Genomic DNA, 19,306 nt, shown 5'->3' with positions numbered 1-19,306 from the left:
GGGTAGTAATTATGGGGGATTTCAACTTCCCAAATATTGATTGGCAACTCTTTAGATCGAATAGTTTGGATGGGGTAGTGTTTGTGCAGTATGTCCAGGAAGCTTTTCTGACTCAGTATGTAGACTGCCCGACCAGAGGGGAGGCAATATTGGATTTGGTACTAGGTAATGAACCAGGGCAAGTGATAGAGCTGTTGGTGGGCGAGCACTTTGGAGATAGTGATCACAATTCTGTAGCATTCACTGTGGTAATGGAGAGGGATAGGTATGTGCAACAGGGCAAGGTTTACAATTGGGGGAAGGGTAGATATGATGCTGTCAGGCAGGAACTGAGGAGCATAAGTTGGGAGCATATGCTGGCAGGGAAGGGCACGGTCGAAATGTGGAACTTTTTCAAGGAGCAGATAGTAGGGGCCATTGATAAGCATGTCCCTGTCAGACAGGGAAGGGATGGTCATGTGAGGGAACCGTGGTTGACAAGAGAGGTTGAGAGTCTTGTTAGGAAGAAGAAGGATGCGTATATAAAGTTGAGGAAAAAGGGCACAGGCATAGCTCTGGAGGGATACAAGATGGCCAGGAAGGATCTGAAGAAAGGGATTAGGAGAGCTAAGAGAGGGCATGAAAAATGCTTGGCGGGTAGGATAAAAGAAAACCCCAAGGCCTTTTACGCGTATGTCAGAAATATGAGGATGACTAGGGGGACCATAGGTCCGGTCAAGGACAATAGCGGGAGACTGTGTGTTGAGCCGGAAGAGATAAGTGAGGTTTTGAATGAGTACTTCTCTTCGGTATTTACGAATGAGAAGGGGTGTATTACTGAAGAGGACGGTGTGAAACAGACTGGTAAGCTCGAGGAAGTGCTCGTTAGGAGGGAAGATGTGTTGGGGTTTTTGAATAACTTGAAGATAGACAAGTCTCCCGGGCCTGACGGGGTATATCCAAGGATGTTATGGGAAGCAAGGGATGAAATTGCAGAGCCGCTGGCAATGATCTTTTCATCTTCTCTGCTGACGGGGGTGGTACCAGGTGATTGGAGGGTGGCAAATGTTGTGCCCCTGTTCAAGAAAGGGAATAGGAACAACCCTGGGAATTACAGGCCAGTTAGTCTTACTTCGGTGGTAGGCAAGTTGATGGAAAAGGTGCTGAGGGATAGGATTTCTGAGCATCTGGAAAGACACTGCTTGATTCGGGACAGTCAGCACGGTTTTGTGAGGGGTAGGTCTTGCCTCACAAGCCTGATTGAATTCTTTGAGCAGGTGACCAAGCAAGTGGATGAGGGTAAACCAGTGGATGTGGTGTACATGGATTTTAGTAAGGCATTTGATAAGGTCCCCCATGGTAGACTTATGGAGAAAGTCAGGAGGCATGGGATAGTGGGGAATGTGGCCAGTTGGATTAAGAATTGGCTAACTGATAGAAGGCAGAGAGTGGTCTTAGATGGTAAATACTCAGCCTGGAGCCCAGTTACCAGTGGCGTGCCGCAGGGATCAGTTCTGGGTCCTCTCCTGTTTGTGATTTTTATTAACGACTTGGATGAGGAAGTCGAAGGGTGGGTCAGTAAATTTGCAGATGATACAAAGGTTGGTGGAGTTGTGGATACCGAGGAGGGCTATTGTCGTCTGCAAAGGGACTTGGATAGGTTGCAGTGCTGGGCTGAAAAGTGGCAGATGGAGTTTAACCCTGAAAAGTGTGAGGTCGTCCATTTTGGAAGGACAAACATGAATGCAAAATACTGGGTTAACGGTAGGGTTCTTGGGCATGTGGAGGAGCAGAGAGACCTTGGGGTCTATGTGCATAGATCATTGAAAGTTGCAACTCAGGTGGATAGGGCTGTGAAGAAGGCATATGGGGTGTTAGCGTTCATTAGCAGAGGGATTGAATTTAAGAGCCGTGAGGTGATGATGCAGCTGTACAGGACCTTGGTAAGGCCTCATTTGGAGTACTGTGTGCAGTTCTGGTCGCCTCATTTTAGGAAGGATGTGGAAGCCTTGGAGAGGGTGCAGAGGAGATTTACCAGGATGTTGCCTGGAATGGAGAATAAGTCTTACGAGGAAAGGCTGAACATTCTAGGCCTCTTCTCATTAGAAAGGAGAAGGATGAGGGGTGACATGATAGAGGTTTATAAGATGATCAGGGGAATAGATAGGGTAGACAGTCAGAAACTTTTTCCCCGGGTGGAGCAAAGCGTTACAAGGGGTCATAAATTTAAGGTGAAGGGTGGGAGATATAAGGGGGATGTCAGGGGAAGGTTCTTTACCCAGAGAGTGGTCGAGGCATGGAATGCCTTGCCCGGGGAAGTTGTTGAGTCAGAAACTTTAGGGACTTTCAAAAGGCTTTTGGATAGGTATATGGATAAAGGAGAATGATGGGGTATAGATTAAATTGTCCTTGACAGAGGACAAAGGATCGGCACAACATTGTGGGCCGAAGGGCCTGTTCTGTGCTGTATGTTCTATGTTCTATGTTCTATGCTGTTGCCAGTTAAGGTCAATCCTTGAGAGGCAGGTTCTGCCACAAGTGCCGGAACCCCTTCAACCGAGATCAACAAAAATACATTTAAAGGAGTTCGGCCACTTTGTTCCATTACTGATGTTTCTGTGCACAAATGGGCCACGTTCATCTGGAATTTGTCGCACCTCAAATTTCGGGACACCCTAGAGAAAATGATGAGCTGGTATCTCAATGCAATTTGTTTCTTGGTGTATTAATATCAGAAAAAGTAACTGACATCGACATTTTCACAATAGGAGCAACGGCCAAACACAACCACCAGGTGTCAGTGAAAGCCAGATTGTTCACATTTATGTGAAAAAGACACGGCCTTAGTTATTACTGCCCTCGACCCTGTCTCTGTTTATATTACACTAGACCTTGTCTCTGTACATAGTGCACTAGGCTCTGTCCCAGTTTATATGATGCTAGAGCCTGCTTTAGTCTACATTATACTAGATGCTGTCTCTTTTTATATTTCACAAGGTCATTTTCCTATTTATATTCCAACAAACATTGTCTCTGATCATATAAAAACAGTCCATGCCTCAGTTATTTCTGCATTGGCCCAATCTCAGGTGTTTATATATTGGACCATGTTTCTACTTGCATCACACAATACTCTGTCTAGGTCATTCCTGCACTAGACCACGGTTCTGTTTCTATCACACAAAGCCCTGTCTCTGTTATTACTGTACTGAACCATCTCTCCGTTACTCCTACAGGGCACCCTGTCTCACCTCTTCTTGCACTTTTCCATGTCTCAGTTCCTATAAATCGAGGTCCTGCATCAGTAAATACTGCAATAGGGTCTGACTCAGTTTATATTGGACAATGTCCTCCATCAGTGAAAACTGCACTGGGTCTTGTCTCAGTTTTTATTATACTAGAGCCTGTTTCACTTATGAATACATTATACCATGTCCCTGTACACACTACACAAGACTCCATCTCAATTATTACTGCAGTCGACTCACTTCCTATTACACTAGATCGTGTATCTGTTTAGATTACACTAAATGGTGCCTGTTATCAATGCACGAGACGCAATCTCAGTTTTTACTGCTGCCGGCCCTGTCTCAGTAATTACTAAAGTAGACCCAGTGTTGGTTTATATTACTGTAGGTCCTGCATCAATAATTGCTGCACTAGGCCCTGTCTCAGTTTTTCTGCACAAGATCCTGTTTCTCTTTACATTATAACAGAGCCTATCTCTGATCATATTACACCAGTCACTGTCTGAGTTATTTCCACACCAGGCCCCATCTCAGCAGTTACTACACAGGACCATGTTTCTGATTGTATTAAATTTGGCAAAGTCTCAGTTCTTGCTACACCAAACCTTGTGTCTGTTTATACTATAAAAAACCCAGTTTCAATTAATTCTGGACAGTTAATGTCTCCGTTTATGTTACACGGGACGATGTTCCTATTATTACTCCACTAGAACATGTCTAAGCCCTCTCTCTTCGTTAATATTGTGCCAAAATTGCACTAGGATCTCTCTCTCTCTCTCTCTCTGTCTGTTCATATTACACTGGACCTTGTTTGTATTGTTATTACACAAGGCCCTAGCTCTGTTTATATTACACCAGACTCTGTCTCTCTTTATATTACATTGACCATGTCTATGTTTATATTACACGAGACTCTGTCTCTGTTCATATTACACTAGACTCCATCTCATCTTATATTACACAATACACTGTTTCTGTTTATATTACTCCAGACCCTGCTCCATTTATATTACACTCGACCCCATCTCTGTTTATATTGCACTGAACCCCTTCTCAATTTATATTTCACTGTACCCTGCATCTGTTTATATTACACTATACTCTGCATCTGCTTATATTACACTGGACCCATCTCTGTTTGTACTACACTAGATCCCATCTCTGTTTATATTAGAAATATAGAAAAATAGGAGCAGGAGTAGGCCATTCGGCCCTTGCAGCCTGCATCACCATTCAATACGATCATGGCTGATCTTCCAAACTCAGTACCCCCGTTCCTGCTTTCTTCCCTTATCCCTTGATATATTACAATATACCCTGTGTCTGTTTATATTATACTTGAACACATCTCTGTATCTATTACACTATACTTTGTCTCTGTATATATATTACACTAGTCCCCATCTCTGTATATATTACACTCTACCCTGTCTCTGTTTATATTATACTAGACCATATCTCTGTATCTATTACACTATACTCTGTCTCTGTTTATATTACACTGTACTCCATCTCTCTTTATATTGCACTAAACCCTGTCTCTATCTATAGTACATTAGACCCTGTGTCTGTTTATCTTACATTGGACCCTATCTCTGTTCTTACTGCACTGGATCACGACTCTCTTTACATTACATTATGCCCTGCCTGTTTATATTAGGCTAGACCCGGTCTCTGTATATACTTAAGTAGACCTGTATCAGTTTATATTACACTAGAGCCTGTCTCACTTATCACTGGACTGCATCATCTTTCTTTTATGTTACACTGGATCCTATCTGTGAACTTACAGCACTAGGCCCTGTCTATGTTTATACTCCACTGGGCCCTGTCTCTGTTTATACTCCACTGGGCCCTGTCTCTGTTTTGTATTAAACTAGGCCCTGTCTCTGTTTATACTCCACTGGGCCCTGTCTCTGTTTATATTACACTAGACACTGTCTGGTATAATGGCAACTGGGAACAGATTATGTCAGCATTGACTAATTGGTGATGCTCTCACCCCTGAATCTGATGGTTGTGTGTTGAAATGCCACTCCGGAGACTCGACAACATAATCTAGGCCGATGCTCCTTTTTGTTTTTAATTCGTTTGTGGGATGTGGGCGTCAGCATTTATTACCATCCCTAATTGCATTTGAACTGAGTGGGTCTGGAGTGCCATGTAGGTCTGACCAGGTAAGGACGGCAGATTTCTTTCTGTAATGGTTATTAGTGAACCAGATGGGTTTTTACAACCATCGAGAATGATTTCATGGTCATCATTAGACTAGCTTTTAATTCCAGATTGATTAACTGAATTCGCATTTCACCATCTGTAGTGGTGGGATTTGAACCCGTGTCCCTACAGCATTAGCCTGGGTTCTGGATTACTAGTCCAGTGACATGAACACTGCGTCACTGCCTCCCAAACTAACTGCAAGTCTTTCTGACCTTTTGCTCACTTCTTAGACTCAGAAGAAGTGAAGGGAATGGAAGACAGAACAATCCTGGACAGTTTCTCCGTCCAGCAAGGCAGGCCTTCCCAGGACACTCGTAAATAAATCTCTTCATCCTTGCTTTTGTGAAGGGGGTGGGGAAATATGACTGCAGGGCCCGGGGAGGACTGGGACCTGGTATTGTAATAATAATCACAGAGGCAGGATCCAGTGTATCAATAACAGAAGCTGTTTTTACTATGGGTAGTCTTACATTGAGGGGGGCAGGTGGCCTAATAAACACCAGATTGCAATAGAATGACAAGGTGCGGCGAAACAATGATATTTTGGGCCTAGTGCAGGCTTCTGCGTTCTGGTGAGTGAATCAGGGACTTGTGTGATAAAATAAGAGTGAAACCATCATGACAGAGGCACGTGTGACCGACTCCTCCTGACTAAGAGCTGACTGAGGTCTTGGTGGACTCCAGAGTTTTCTGATATCTGAGGTGTAGTAGTGCATGTCTCAGAGGAACTGAAAATAATCTGTTCCTTCTCATCCCTCTGCAGCTGTCAGCTGTGGCTCAGTTGGCAACACTTTCAGCCCTGAGTCACAAGCTTCCATGTTCAAGACGCATTCCAGAGCTTGAGCACGAAAATCAAGAGTGACCCTGCACTGCACTGTTGAGGAACTGTTGAGGTGGCAGAGGTGTTGTCTTTCCCATGCGATGTTCAACTGAGGCCCTGTCTGCTTGTTTGGGTGAATGTAAAAGATCCCATGGCCCTGTTTGGAAGGTAAGCAAGGGAGTTATCCCTTGTGTCTTGGCCAATATTTATCCCTTAATCGACATCACAATAGCAGATTATCTGATCATTGTCACACTGCTGTATGTGGGAGTTTGCTGTTTGCAAAGTGTCTGCTGTGTTTCTGACATTGAAACAGTGACTGCACTTCAAAGGTTCATTGGCTGCAAAGCGTTTTGAGACGTACGGCGGTCATTAAAGGCACTATATGAATGTAAATCTTTATTTTTCTTTTTTGCAGTCGCCGTGTTACACAGAAACAGAGAGGCTGGAATTGACAGTTTGTAGAAACCAATGTTTAAAAACTTCTGTTTAAGGCACATTATGACTGAAAAATAAAATTTCTAAATCTCACCAGAGGAAAGTTCAGAGCACTGCAAAACTGAGTGAGCTGTCCAATTAGTCCCATTCCTCATAAAGCTGCTAATTAGCTTCCTGTCAGGTATTTATCCAATTCCCTTTGAACTATTCAATCTGTTTCCAGCGCCCTTTCAGGCTGTACATTCTAGATCACAACCAATCAATCGCTGTTTTAAACAAAATTCTTCTCATCGCCCCCTCTGGTTCTGTTGCCAAATATCTTAAATCTCTGAGTCCTCTGGTTACAAACTCTCCTACTATTGGAAACAGTTTCTCCATATCTATTCTATCAAAAATCCTTCCTGATTTTGCACATTTCTATTAAATCTCCCCTTAACTTTCTCTGCTCTAAGGAGGACAACCCCTGTTTCTTCTCATATAACCTATCAAAAATCCCTCACTATTTTGAACACCACCATCAAATAGGAACACATACAGGTGGCGGGAGATATGAGAGAATGAGATAAAGACTGAGAGAGATTTTAAAAAGACAGAAACACGATAGAGATAAAAGCTGAGAAGTCGAGGAATCAAGGAACACAAAGCGAGAATGATATAAACTTGAAAGGGAGAAAACATCCAGCTCCCGGCTTCAGAGAGCAGAGCGAGCTCAGTGACTGATCCTCAGACATCGCCAGTAATGTCCAGGCATGGAGACGCGAAACACAAACAGGTTCATTTGTAAATGTCACCACAATGTGATCTGTGTGACTCTGCACCGACTCTGTGGACAGATATAGGCCACCTTGGCAGATGTTTCCACCAGATTGTGGCCCCTGGATTTATTTTCTGCTCAGAAGTGAGATGTGCGGTTTGGAACCGGCAGCAGAGAAACAGGAAGTTGTGTTGCCTGAGAATGAAACAGCAGCTGTCAGTTTCATGTTATCACCATGAACAGTCCTCCTGCATGTGAGGGTGGATTCACTCTGACAGCATCAAGAACCAGCACACAGATTGTTTCTGGGATCAACATTGCATTGACCTCCCTTCTCATCTTAAAGAATAAAACACATGAGGTTTGTTTTGGTTTTAATGTATTCACTGAAGGGAGATTTGGATTGAGGATAATCACAGGGAGAAATTGGGGGAAATTAACAAAATGAATTTTCAACAAAGCGAATCATTTGAAAATAGAAGATTTTAAGTGAGTCAAGCTCTGCCTGAGTGAGAGAGAAAGCGAGAGAGAGAAAGACGGAGGGTGGTGGGGGGGGTGGGGGGGGGGTGGGGTTTGGGGGGAAGAGAGAGGAGAGAGTTCAGTGTGAGAGAGAGGAGAGAGGTTCAATTGGTTCGGTGCAATCTGAGGACAGGAGAGAGGTTCAGTGAGTTCAGTCTGAGAGAGAGGAGAGAGGTTCAGTGAGTTCAGTCTGAGGATAGGAGAGAGATTCAGTGGGTTCAGTCTGAGAGAGAGAGGAGAGAGGTTCAGTGAGTTCAGTCTGAGAGAGAGAGGAGAGAGGTTCAGTGAGTTCAGTCTGAGAGAGAGAGGAGAGAGGTTCAGTGAGTTCAGTCTGAGAGAGAGAGGAGAGAGGTTCAGTGAGTTCAGTCTGAGAGAGAGAGGAGAGAGGTTCAGTGAGTTCAGTCTGAGAGAGAGAGGAGAGAGGTTCAGTGAGTTCAGTCTGAGAGAGAGAGGAGAGAGGTTCAGTGAGTTCAGTCTGAGAGAGAGGAGAGAGGATCAGTGTGTTCAGTCTGAGGATTGGAGAGAGGATCAGTGAGTTCAGTCTGAGAGAGAGGAGAGAGGTTCAGTGAGTTCAGTCTGAGAGAGAGGAGAGAGGTTCAGTGAGTTCAGTCTGAGAGAGAGGAGAGAGGTTCAGTGAGTTCAGTCTGAGAGAGAGAGGAGAGAGGTTCAGTGAGTTCAGTCTGAGGATAGGAGAGAGGTTCAGTGAGTTCAGTCTGAGAGAGAGGAGAGAGGTTCAGTGAGTTCAGTCTGAGAGAGAGGAGAGAGGTTCAGTGAGTTCAGTCTGAGAGAGAGGAGAGAGGTTCAGTGAGTTCAGTCTGAGAGAGAGGAGAGAGGTTCAGTGTGTTCAGTCTGAGATAGAGGAGAGAGGTTCAGTGAGTTCAGTCTGAGGATAGAAGAGAGGTTCAGTGAGTTCAGTCTGAGAGAGAGGAGAGAGGTTCAGTGTGTTCACTGAGATAGAGGAGAGAGGTTCAGTGTGTTCAGTCTGAGATAGAGGAGAGAGGATCAGTGTGTTAGGTGCAGTTGGAGAGAGAGGTTCAGTGAGTTCGGTGCATTCTGAGCATTGGAGAGAGGATCAGTGTGTTAGGTGCATTCTGAGAGAGAGGTTCAGTGAGTTCGGTGACAGATGTTCTCGCCTTGCTAACGGATTGGTCAGTTTGAGCTTGCTTTCTAAACAAGGTCACCCAACAGAATGGGTTGTGAATAATTGTTACTGTTATTAAATGATTTGCAATTTTATTACATTTTAAATAAATCGGAATTGAATAAAATGTTGAAAAACACTTGGTGGCCATAATCACTTATCTTGGTGCAATGCATTGCAAGCGTAAAGAATTGTGTGTTCGTGGCATGCTGTACCCACACACTGCACACACACACACACCACACACACACACATATACCTCACACACAGACCCACCAACAGAACACCCACCCACACACATAACCCCCACCACCACCCCCGGCCACCACACACACACACACACACACACACGCATAGAAATAATTTTGTGTGAGCTGGTTTCAGTTGCACCACTGAACCAGTTGAGAGATGTAATCGGGTGGTCATTAGGACCCTACGGCAGCCCATCTGGTGATGCTGTGAGGACACGGTTCCGGATTCTGTCCAACACAAGCAGTGGGTCAGGCGAAAGTTAAATAGAAAAATCGTACAGGGAAAAAAACAATCCTTAACACAGTACATCACAAACATAAATTAGTAAACTTTTAACACGACAGAGTTTGTCACTAAGTAGTGTGAAGTGCAGTGAACTACTGCTCACCTTGAGTCCTGTCCCTCAATCCCAGTTCATCTCTGGGAGATTGTTTCAAGATTCACCCCATCCTTTCAACACAAATATTATCCACATAATACCGGAGCAATTAGAATTGTACACAGCTGCTGATAGTTATTCACAAGACTAAATGCATTCTTTCATCCATCCATCTATATATCTATCTGTCTGTCTGTCTGTCTATCCACCCATCCATCTATCTATCTCTCTATCTATCTATATATCCATCGATCTATCTATCCAGCTAACTATCTATCCATCCATCTACCTAATTATCTATCTGTCTATAAGAACATAAAAATTGGAGCAGGAGAAGGCCATTCGGCCCCTCGAGTTGGCTCTGTCATTCAGTTAGATTATGGCTGATCTGATCCTGGCCTTCACTCCACTTTCCTGCCTGCCGCCCATAACTCTTGACCCCCCTGTAGATCAAAAATTTGTCTAACTCAGCTTTGAATATATTCAAGGACCAAGCTTCCACTACCCTCGGGGGAAGAGAATTCCAAACATTAACGACCCTCTGAGAGAAGAAATCCCTCTTCACCTCCATATTAAATGGGAGACCCCTTATTTTGAAACTGTGCCCCCTAGTTCTAGATTCCCTCATGAGGGGAACATCCTCTCAGCATCTACCCTTTCAAATACTTTCAGAATCTTATATGTTTCAATAAGATCATTTCTCATTCTTCTGAACTCTAATCAGTATAGGCCTAACCTGCTCAACCTTTTCTCATACGACAACCCCTTCATCCAAGGAATCAGCCTAGTGAAACTTCTCTGGACTGCTTCCAATGCAAGTACATCCCTCCTTATGTAAGGAGACCAAAACTGTATGCAGTTTTCTAGGTGGGGTCTCACCAGTGCCCTGTATAGTTGTAGCAATACTTCCTTACATTTATACTCCATTCCCTTATTAACACCAATATTCTATTTGCCTTCCTAATTACTTGCTGTACATGCAGGATAACTTTTTGTGATTCATGTACGAGGACGCCCAGAATTCTCTGTATCACAGCATTCTGCAGTCTCTCTCCATGTAAATAATGTTCTGCTTTTCTATCCTTCCTGCCCAAGTGGACAACTTCACATTTTCCCACATTATGCTCCATCTGCCAAATTTTTGCCCACTCACTTAACCTATCTATATCTCTTTGCAGGCAGTTGTGTCCTCCTTACAATTTGCTTTCCAACTTGTCTTCGTATTGTCCACAATATTGGTCCCTGCATCCAAGTCAGTATTATAGATTGTAAATAGTTGAGGCCCCAGAACTGATCCCTGTGGCACTCAACTAGTTACGGTTTGCCAACCTGAAAATGCCCATTTCTCCTGACTTTCTGTTTCCTGATAGTTAGCCAATCCTCCATGCATGCTAAAATATTATCCCCAACACCATGAGCTCTTATCTTGTATAGTAACCTTTTATGTGGCACCTTATCGGACGCCTTTTAGAAATCCAAATGCATGGTATCTACTGGTTCCCTTTTATCCACCCGGCTTGTTACATTCTCAAAGAATTGTAATAAATCTGTCAAATACAATTTCCCTTTCATAAACCATGTTGAATCTGCCTGATTGCTTAATAGAGTCCTAGAGTCATAACAGCACAGAAGGAGGCCATTCAACCCACCGAGTCCATACTGGCGCTCTGTAGAGAAATCCAATCAATCCCATTCACCAGCTCTATCCCCGTAGCCCTGAAAATGTATTTCCCTTTTGAAATCATTCATCATCTCTGCTTCCACCACTCTCATAGGCAGCAAGTTCCAGGTCATTACCACTCGATGTGTAAAGAAGTCCTTCCTCATATACTCATTGCATCTCTTCCACAAAACCTTAAATCTGTATCTCTTAGTCCATGTACCATCAGCTAATGGAGCAGCATTTCTTTGTCTACTCTATCCAAACCTGTCATAATCATGTACACCTCTATCAAATCTCCCTTCGATCTGCTTTGCTCCAAGGAGAACAACTTCTCATTACCTTGTAGCTAATATCCCTTATCTCTGGAACCATTCTGGCAAATCCGCCTCTGCACCTTCAAATCCTTCCTAAAGGATGGATACAGAGGGACATAGATAGGCTGCAGAGCTGGGCTGAGAGATGGCAAATGGAGTTTAATGCGGAAAAGTGTGAGGTGATTCACTTTGGAAGGAGTAACAGGAATGCAGAGTACTGGGCTAATGGGAAGATTCTTGGTAGTGTAGATGAACAGAGAGATCTTGGTGTCCAGGTGCATAAATCCCTGAAGGTGCTACCCAGGTTAATAGGGCTGTTAAGAAGGCATATGGTGTGTTAGCTTTTATTAGTAGGGGGATCGAGTTTCGGAGCCACGATGTCATGCTGCAGCTGTACAAAACTCTGGTGAGACCACACCTGGAGTATTGCGTGCAGTTCTGGTCACCGCATTATAGGAAGGATGTGGAAGCTATGGAAAGGGTGCAGAGGAGATTTACTAGGATGTTGCCTGGTATGGAGGGAAGGTCTTACGAGGAAAGGCTGAGGGACTTGAGGTTGTTTTTCATTGGAGAGAAGGAGGAGGAGAGGTGACTTAATAGAGACATATAAGATAATCAGAGGGTTAGATAGGGTGGATAGTGAGAGTCTTTTTCCTCGGATGGTGATGGCAAACACGAGGGGACATAGCTTTAAGTTGAGGGGTGATAGATATAGGACAGATGTCAGAGGTAGTTTCTTTAGTCAGAGAGTAGTAGGGGCGTGGAACGCCCTGCCTGCAACAGTAGTAGACTCGCCAACTTTAAGGGCATTTAAGTGGTCATTGGATAGACATATGGATGAAAATGGAATAGTGTAGGTCAGATGGTTTCACAGGTCGGCGCAACATCGAGGGCCGAAGGGCCTGTACTGCGCTGTAATGTTCTAATTCTAATTCTAAAAAGTGCAGTGACCAGAACTTGAAGCAATACCTTAGTTGTAACCTAACCAAAGCTTTATAAAGACTCAGCATAACCTTCCTGCTTTTGTACTTAATACCTTTATCTTTGAAGCCCACGATCCCATAGGCTTTGCGAACTACTCTCAATGTGTCCTGCCACTTTTAAAGATCTATGCACATGAACCTCAGGTCTCTCTGCTCTTGTGCCCTCTTTAGAACTGTATCATTTAGTCTATATTGCCTCTCCTTACCCCTTTTGCCAAAATGCATTACCTCACATTTCTCTATATTAACTTCCAGCTGCCACTTGCCTGCCCATTCTGCTCGCCTATCTGTGTCCTGCTGCAGTTGATTGGTGTCATCCTCACTGTCTGACAAATAATTTTCTAAATGTCCTGCTACTGCTTCCTTCATAATCGATTCTAGTATTTTCCCAATGACAAATGTTAGGCTAAATTGCCAATGGTTTCCTACTTTCTGTCACCCCCCTTTCTTGAATAGAAATGCTGCATTTGCATAATAATAAATGAAAGCAAAATACTGCAGATGCTGGAAATCTGAAATACAAACAAAAAGTGCTGGAAAATCTCAGTACATCTGGCAGCATGTGTGGAGAGAGAAGCAGAGTGAACGTTTCCGGTCAGTGACCTTTAATCAGAACTGGCAAAGGTTAGACATGTAGTAGGTTTTAAACAAGTTAAGTGGGGGTGGAGGGGAAAGAGGAAAAAAGGGAAGATGTGTGCTGGGACAGTGGACCAGAGAGATTAACTGACAAGGTAATAGGTCATAGGTAAAGAGAGTGCGCTGAGGGTGCCATGAAAGACAAAGCATTCGTGCAAAGGGAGGGTTAATGACAGAATAATGAGCAGCCCTAGCTAAAAGCACACACATGAAAAAACGAGTAGGAAGGCACACGGTTAAAAAAAGAGGGAGCAAAATAAAATAAAATAAAAATAAAAAGGACCAGTCATAGAAAGCATAGAAAATAGGAGCAGGAGTAGGCCATTTGGCCCTTCGGGCCTGCTCCACCATTCAAAAAAGATCATGGCTCATCGTCTAATTCAGTACCCATTCCCACTTTCTCCCCATATCCCTTTATCCATTTGGCATTAAGAAATATATCGATCTCCTTCTTGAATATATTTAATGATTTGGCATCCACTGCATTATGCAGTAGAGAATTCCACAAGTTCACCACCTTCTGAGTGAAGAAATTTCTCCTCATCTCGGTTTTAAATGGCATACCCCATATCCTGAGACTGTGACACCTGGTTCTGGACTCCCCAGCCATCGGGAACATCCTCCCTGCATCTAGCCTGTCTAGTCCTGTTAGAATTTTATAGGTTTCTATGAGATCCCCTCTCATTCTTCAAAACTATTGTGAATATAGGCCTAGTCGACCCAATATGTCCTCATACGTCAATCCTGCCATCCCAGGAATAAGCCCAATGAATCTTCTTTGCACTCCCTCCATGGCAAGAACATCCTTCCTCAGATAAGGAGACCAAAACTGCACACAATATTCCAGACATGGTCTCACCAAAGCTCTGTATAACTGCAGTAAGACATCCTTGCTCCTGTACTCAGTCATGCTCTGAAAGAGCATGTTTCATTTATGCTGCTCCTATCTATCGATCTATCCGTCTGTCTATCTGGCTGTCTGTTTTTCTGTCTATCTATCTATCTGTCTAGTTATCTATTGATCTATCTGTCTGTCTAGATATCTCTCTATCTATCTACCTGTCTATCTGTCTGCTTATCTGTCTATCTATTGGTCTATTGATCAATCTGTCTATCTATATTAGCTATCTACCTATCTTTTTGTCTGTCTGTCTATCTATATGTCTATCTATCTGTCTGTCTGTCTGTCTGTCTATCTATCTATCTATCTATCCATCTGTCTGTCTATCTATCTATCTATCTATCAGTCTGTCTGTCTGTCTGTCTATCTATCTGTTCATCGATTGATCTATCTGTCTATCTATCTGTCTGTTGATCAATCTATCTTATCTATCTATCTATCCATCTATCTGTCTGTCTGTCTATCTATCTGTCTGCTCATCTATTGATCTATCTGTCTACCTATCTGTCTATCCATCTATCTATCTATCTATCTGTCTGTTTATCTGTCTATCTATCTGTCTGTCTGCCTATCTAGCTAGCTAGCTATCTAGTTGCCTATGTATCTATCTTAGAGATGTTTTAATGAATAAGTTAGGACCTCATCTAATATAAAAAGAGACAGGATAGACTGCATTCTTGACTGAGACTGGGTTGCTTGTAATTTAGCTTGAGACTGGGTCTGTGCAGTAACAACTGAGACAATGCCAACTGTAAAATAAACAGAGACATGGTCTAGCCCAGTAAAAATCTAGATTTGTTCTAGTGTAATATAAACGAGAGCTGGGGGTGGCTTAGTGCAATATAAAAAGAAACATGGTTATATCAATATGAAGTGAGCGGAGGCCATGTGTAATATAAACAGAGACATGGTCAAGAATAATAAGCAAGGATATACTTGCCTTAGAGGGAGTGCATGGACATTCATCAGACTGATCCCTGAGATGGCGGGATTGTCCTGTGACGAGAGATTTAGGAGGCTGGGTCTATATTCTCTAGAGTTTAGAATAATAAGCGGTGACCTCATTGAAGCATACAAAATTATTGCAGGACTCAACAGTGTAGATGCAGGAGAGATGTTACCCCTGGCTCTCCGGGGGGCTAGGATGGCATGGGAGGTGGTTGGCCATTTGGGACTGAGATTAGGAGGAATTTCTTCGCTCAGAGGGTGGTGAATCTTTGGAACTTTCCACTCCAGAGGGCTGCGGAGGCTCAGTCACTGGGTAAGTTCAAGACAGAGATTGATAGATTATTCGTTATTGAAGATATCAGGGATATGGTGATAGAGCGGGGGAAATGGCATTGAGGTAGAAGATCAGTCATGAATTAGTTGAATGGCAGAGCAGCCTCGATAGGCTGCATGACCTACTCCTGTTCCTATTGCCTATGTTGCTATGAGATGGGGTCTTGTTTAATATAAACAGGGACAGGATTCAGTGAAATATGAAAAGAGACAGGACCTAGTGTAATTTAAACAGAGATAGGGTCTAGTCTAACACAAACAGAAACATGATCTAGAGTAATAGAAACAGAGACAGGATCTAATTTAATAGAAACAGAGACAGGGTCCAGTGTCATACAAACAGAGACAGAGTCTAGTGTAATAAAAACAGAGATGGGGTCTAGTTTAATATAAACAGAGATAGGGTCCAGTGTATTATCAACAGAGAGAGGGTATATTATAATATAAACAGAGATGGGGTCTAGGTTAACATAAACAGAGGCAGGGTTCAGTGTAATAAAAACAGAGACAGAGTCTAGTGTAATAAAAACAGAGATGGGGTCTAGTTTAATATAAACAGAGACAGAGTCTAGTGTAATAAAAACAGAGATGGGGTCTAAGTGTAACATATACAGAGACAGGGTCGAAGTGTAACATATACAGAGAGGCTCCAGTGCGGTGAGGCAGCGCCTGTTTCGTGTCAAGAATTAGTCTTTTACTGCCATCTACTGGCCAGACATTGTCATTGCTCCCATTGTGAAAATGTCGATTTAGTTCGCATTTAGTCACTGTTTCTGATAGTAATGTATCAAGAAACAACTTGCAGTGATGTACCAGCTCATCACCTTCTGTGGAAGGTACCAAAGGGTTTAAAGTGTAACTAATTCCAGGTGAACATGGCCAATTTGTGCATAGATACATTAGGAATAGAGCAAAATGGTTCAATTCCTGTTAATGTATTTTTGTTGATCTTGGTTCAAGGGAGGAATGTTGACCAGGACACTGTGTGGAATCATGGGAGCTTTAATGTCCAACTCAACAGAAAAGGGGTGGGGGAGAGATTATTGTTTCAGAATGTCCCTGGAAAGATATTGCCCTTTCAGCACTGCACCAATTGGAAGCCTGGTTAATATATTCAGTTTCTGAAGCTGACGTGGAATCCACAATTTACTGATTCTGAAATTAGAGTCAAGTTACTTTAGCCAAGCTGCGACTGAAATGGTTAAGGTGATCAGGTGACATTTTATATCTACATTGGTTAACATTTTCAACACACCATTAACGTATTGTTTGCCTTTGCTTCATGACCTTTTGGTCAGCTATGTGGCCGTGTCCAATCTACACCTTCTCCTTTGTTATCTCTTGCCCCACCCCCACCTCACTTGCTTATAATCTGTGACTTTTCTAATATTTGTCAGTTCCGAAGAAGGGTCACTGACCCGAAACGTTAACTCTGCTTCTCTTTTCACAGATGCTGCCAGACCTGCTGAGTGGTTCCAGCATTTCTTGTTTTTATTTCAGATTTCCAGCATCCACAGTATGGAAGGGCAAGGCTGGCAAGTTTAGGGAACCTTGGTTGACAAGGGATATTGAGGGTCTGGTCAGGACAAAGAAGGAGGCATATGTCAGGTCTAGGCAGCTGGGATCAAGCGAGTCCCTCGAGGAGTATAGGGGATGTAGGACTACACTTAAGAAGGAAATTAGGAGGGCGAAAAGGGGCCATGAGATTTCCCTAGCAGATAACATAAAGAAGAATCCTAAAAGATTCTATAAGTATATTAAGAGTAAAAGGGTAGCGAGGGAGAGAGTAGGTCCCCTTACGGATCAGTGTGGTAATCTACGTGTGGAGCCACAGGAAATGGGCGAGGTCTTAAATGAATACTTCGCATCTGTATTTACCTTTGAGAAGGTCATGGAAGCTAGTGAGTTCAAGGGAGGGAACAGCGATATCCTGGAGCATATCAACATTACAAAGGAGGACGTGTTGGAGGCTTTGAAGCACATTAAGGTGGATAAATCCCCAGGGCCTGACCAGGTGTATCCTAGGATGCTCTGGGAAGCAAAGGTGGAGACTGCTGGAGTCCTGGCAGAGATTTTTGTATCATCATTAGCCATGGGTGAGGTACCGGAAGACTGGAGGATAGCTAATGTTGTGCCTTTATTGAAGAAGGACAGAGGGATAAGCCAGAGAACTACAGGCCTGGGAGCCTTGCATCAGTGGTGGGAAAGTTATTGGAAGGGATTCTGAGTGACAGGATTTATATGCATTTGGAAAGGCAAGGTCTGATTAGGGATATCAGCATGGCTTTGTGCGTGGGAAATCATGTCTCACGAATTTGATTGAATTTTTCAAGGATGTGACCAAGAGGATTGATGAGGGCAGGGCGATGGACGTTGTCTACATGGACTTTAGCAAGGCCTTTGACAAGGTCCAGCATGGTAGGCTGGTCCAGAAGGTTCGAACACATGGGATCCAGGGTGAGCTAGCAAATTGGATACAAAATTGGCTTCGTGATAGGAGGCAGAGGGTGGTAGTGGAGGGTTGTTTTTCAGATTGGAGGCTGGTGACCAGTGGTGTGCTGCAGGGATCGGTGCTGGGCCCTCTGTTGTTTGTCATATATACTAATGACTTGGATGCGAATGTAGGGGACATGATTAGCAAGTTTGCAGATGACACCAAAATTGGTGGTATTGTGGACAGTGAAGAAGGTTGTCTAAGGTTACAACAGGATATAGACCAACTGGGAAAGTGGGCAAGGGATTGACAAATGGAATTTAATGCAGACAAGTGCAAAATGATGCATTTTGGGAAGTTAAAACAGGGCAGGACATATACAGTGAATGGCAGGGCCCTGGGGAGTGTTGTTGAACAAAGAACAAAGAACAGTAGAGCACAGGAACAGGCCATTCGGCCCTCCAAGCCTGCTCCGATCTTGATGCCTGCCTGAACTAAAACCTTCTGCACTTCCAGGGACCGTATCCCTCTATTCCCATCCTATTCATGTATTTGTCAAGATGCCTCTTAAACGTCGCTATCGTACCTGCTTCCACCACCTCCCCCGGCAGCATGTTCCAGGCACTCACCACCCTCTGTGTAAAAAACTTGCCTCGCACATCCCCTCTAAACTTTGCCCCTCACACCTTAAACCTATGTCCCCTAGTAACTGACTCTTCCACCCTGGGAAAAATCTTCTGACTATCCACTCTGTCCATGCCGCTCATAACTTTGTAAACCTCGATCATGTCGCCCCACCACCTCCGTCGTTCCAGTGAAAACAATCCGAGTTTATCCAACCTCCCCTCATAACTAATGCTCTCCAGACCAGGCAACATCCTGGTAAACCTCTTCTGTACCCTCTCCAAAGCCTCCACGTCCTTCTGGTAGTGTGGCGACCAGAATTGCACGCAATATTCTAAGTGTGCCCTAACTAAGGTTCTGTACAGCTGCAACATGACTTGCCAATTTTTATACTGCATGCCACGACCGATGAAGGCAAGCATGCCGTATGCCTTCTTGACTACCTTATCCACCTGTGTTGCCACTTTCAGTGACCTGTGGACCTGTACACCCAGATCTCTCTGCCTCCTAAGGGTTCTGCCATTTACTGTATACTTCCCACCTGCATTAGATCTTCCAAAGTGCATTACCTCACATTTGTCCAGATTAAACTCCATCTGCCATTTCTCCACCCAAGTCTCCAACCAATCTATATCCTGCTGTATCCTCTGACAATTCTCATCACTATCCGCAACTCCACCAACCTTTGTGTCGTCCGCAAACTTACTAATCAGACCAGCT

At 43.6% G+C, this 19,306-nt stretch overlaps 1 protein-coding gene and 1 long non-coding RNA gene across 2 annotated transcripts; both read left to right on the top strand.

The window, feature by feature from the left end:
- Window positions 1-6,298: 6,298 nt before the first annotated feature.
- LOC137349030 (uncharacterized) lies at window positions 6,299-6,826 on the top strand. Its single transcript, XR_010969204.1, has 2 exons — window positions 6,299-6,435; window positions 6,686-6,826. It is a non-coding gene; the product is annotated as an uncharacterized lncRNA (long non-coding RNA).
- An 868-nt stretch (window positions 6,827-7,694) lies between these two features.
- Window positions 7,695-18,167, top strand: LOC137348602 (uncharacterized). Its single transcript, XM_068013887.1, has 2 exons — window positions 7,695-7,820; window positions 16,979-18,167. Exons 1-2 carry the CDS (start codon window positions 7,695-7,697, stop codon window positions 17,753-17,755), a joined length of 903 nt encoding a protein of 300 aa, XP_067869988.1. The 3' UTR covers window positions 17,756-18,167.
- Window positions 18,168-19,306: the final 1,139 nt, after the last annotated feature.

The sequence above is a fragment of the Heterodontus francisci genome, chromosome 34 (assembly GCF_036365525.1).
Source record: "Heterodontus francisci isolate sHetFra1 chromosome 34, sHetFra1.hap1, whole genome shotgun sequence".
In the NCBI taxonomy this organism is placed as follows: domain Eukaryota; kingdom Metazoa; phylum Chordata; class Chondrichthyes; order Heterodontiformes; family Heterodontidae; genus Heterodontus; species Heterodontus francisci.
Note: the sequence above shows the minus strand (reverse complement) of the source record. Positions and strands in the feature narration are given on the sequence as shown.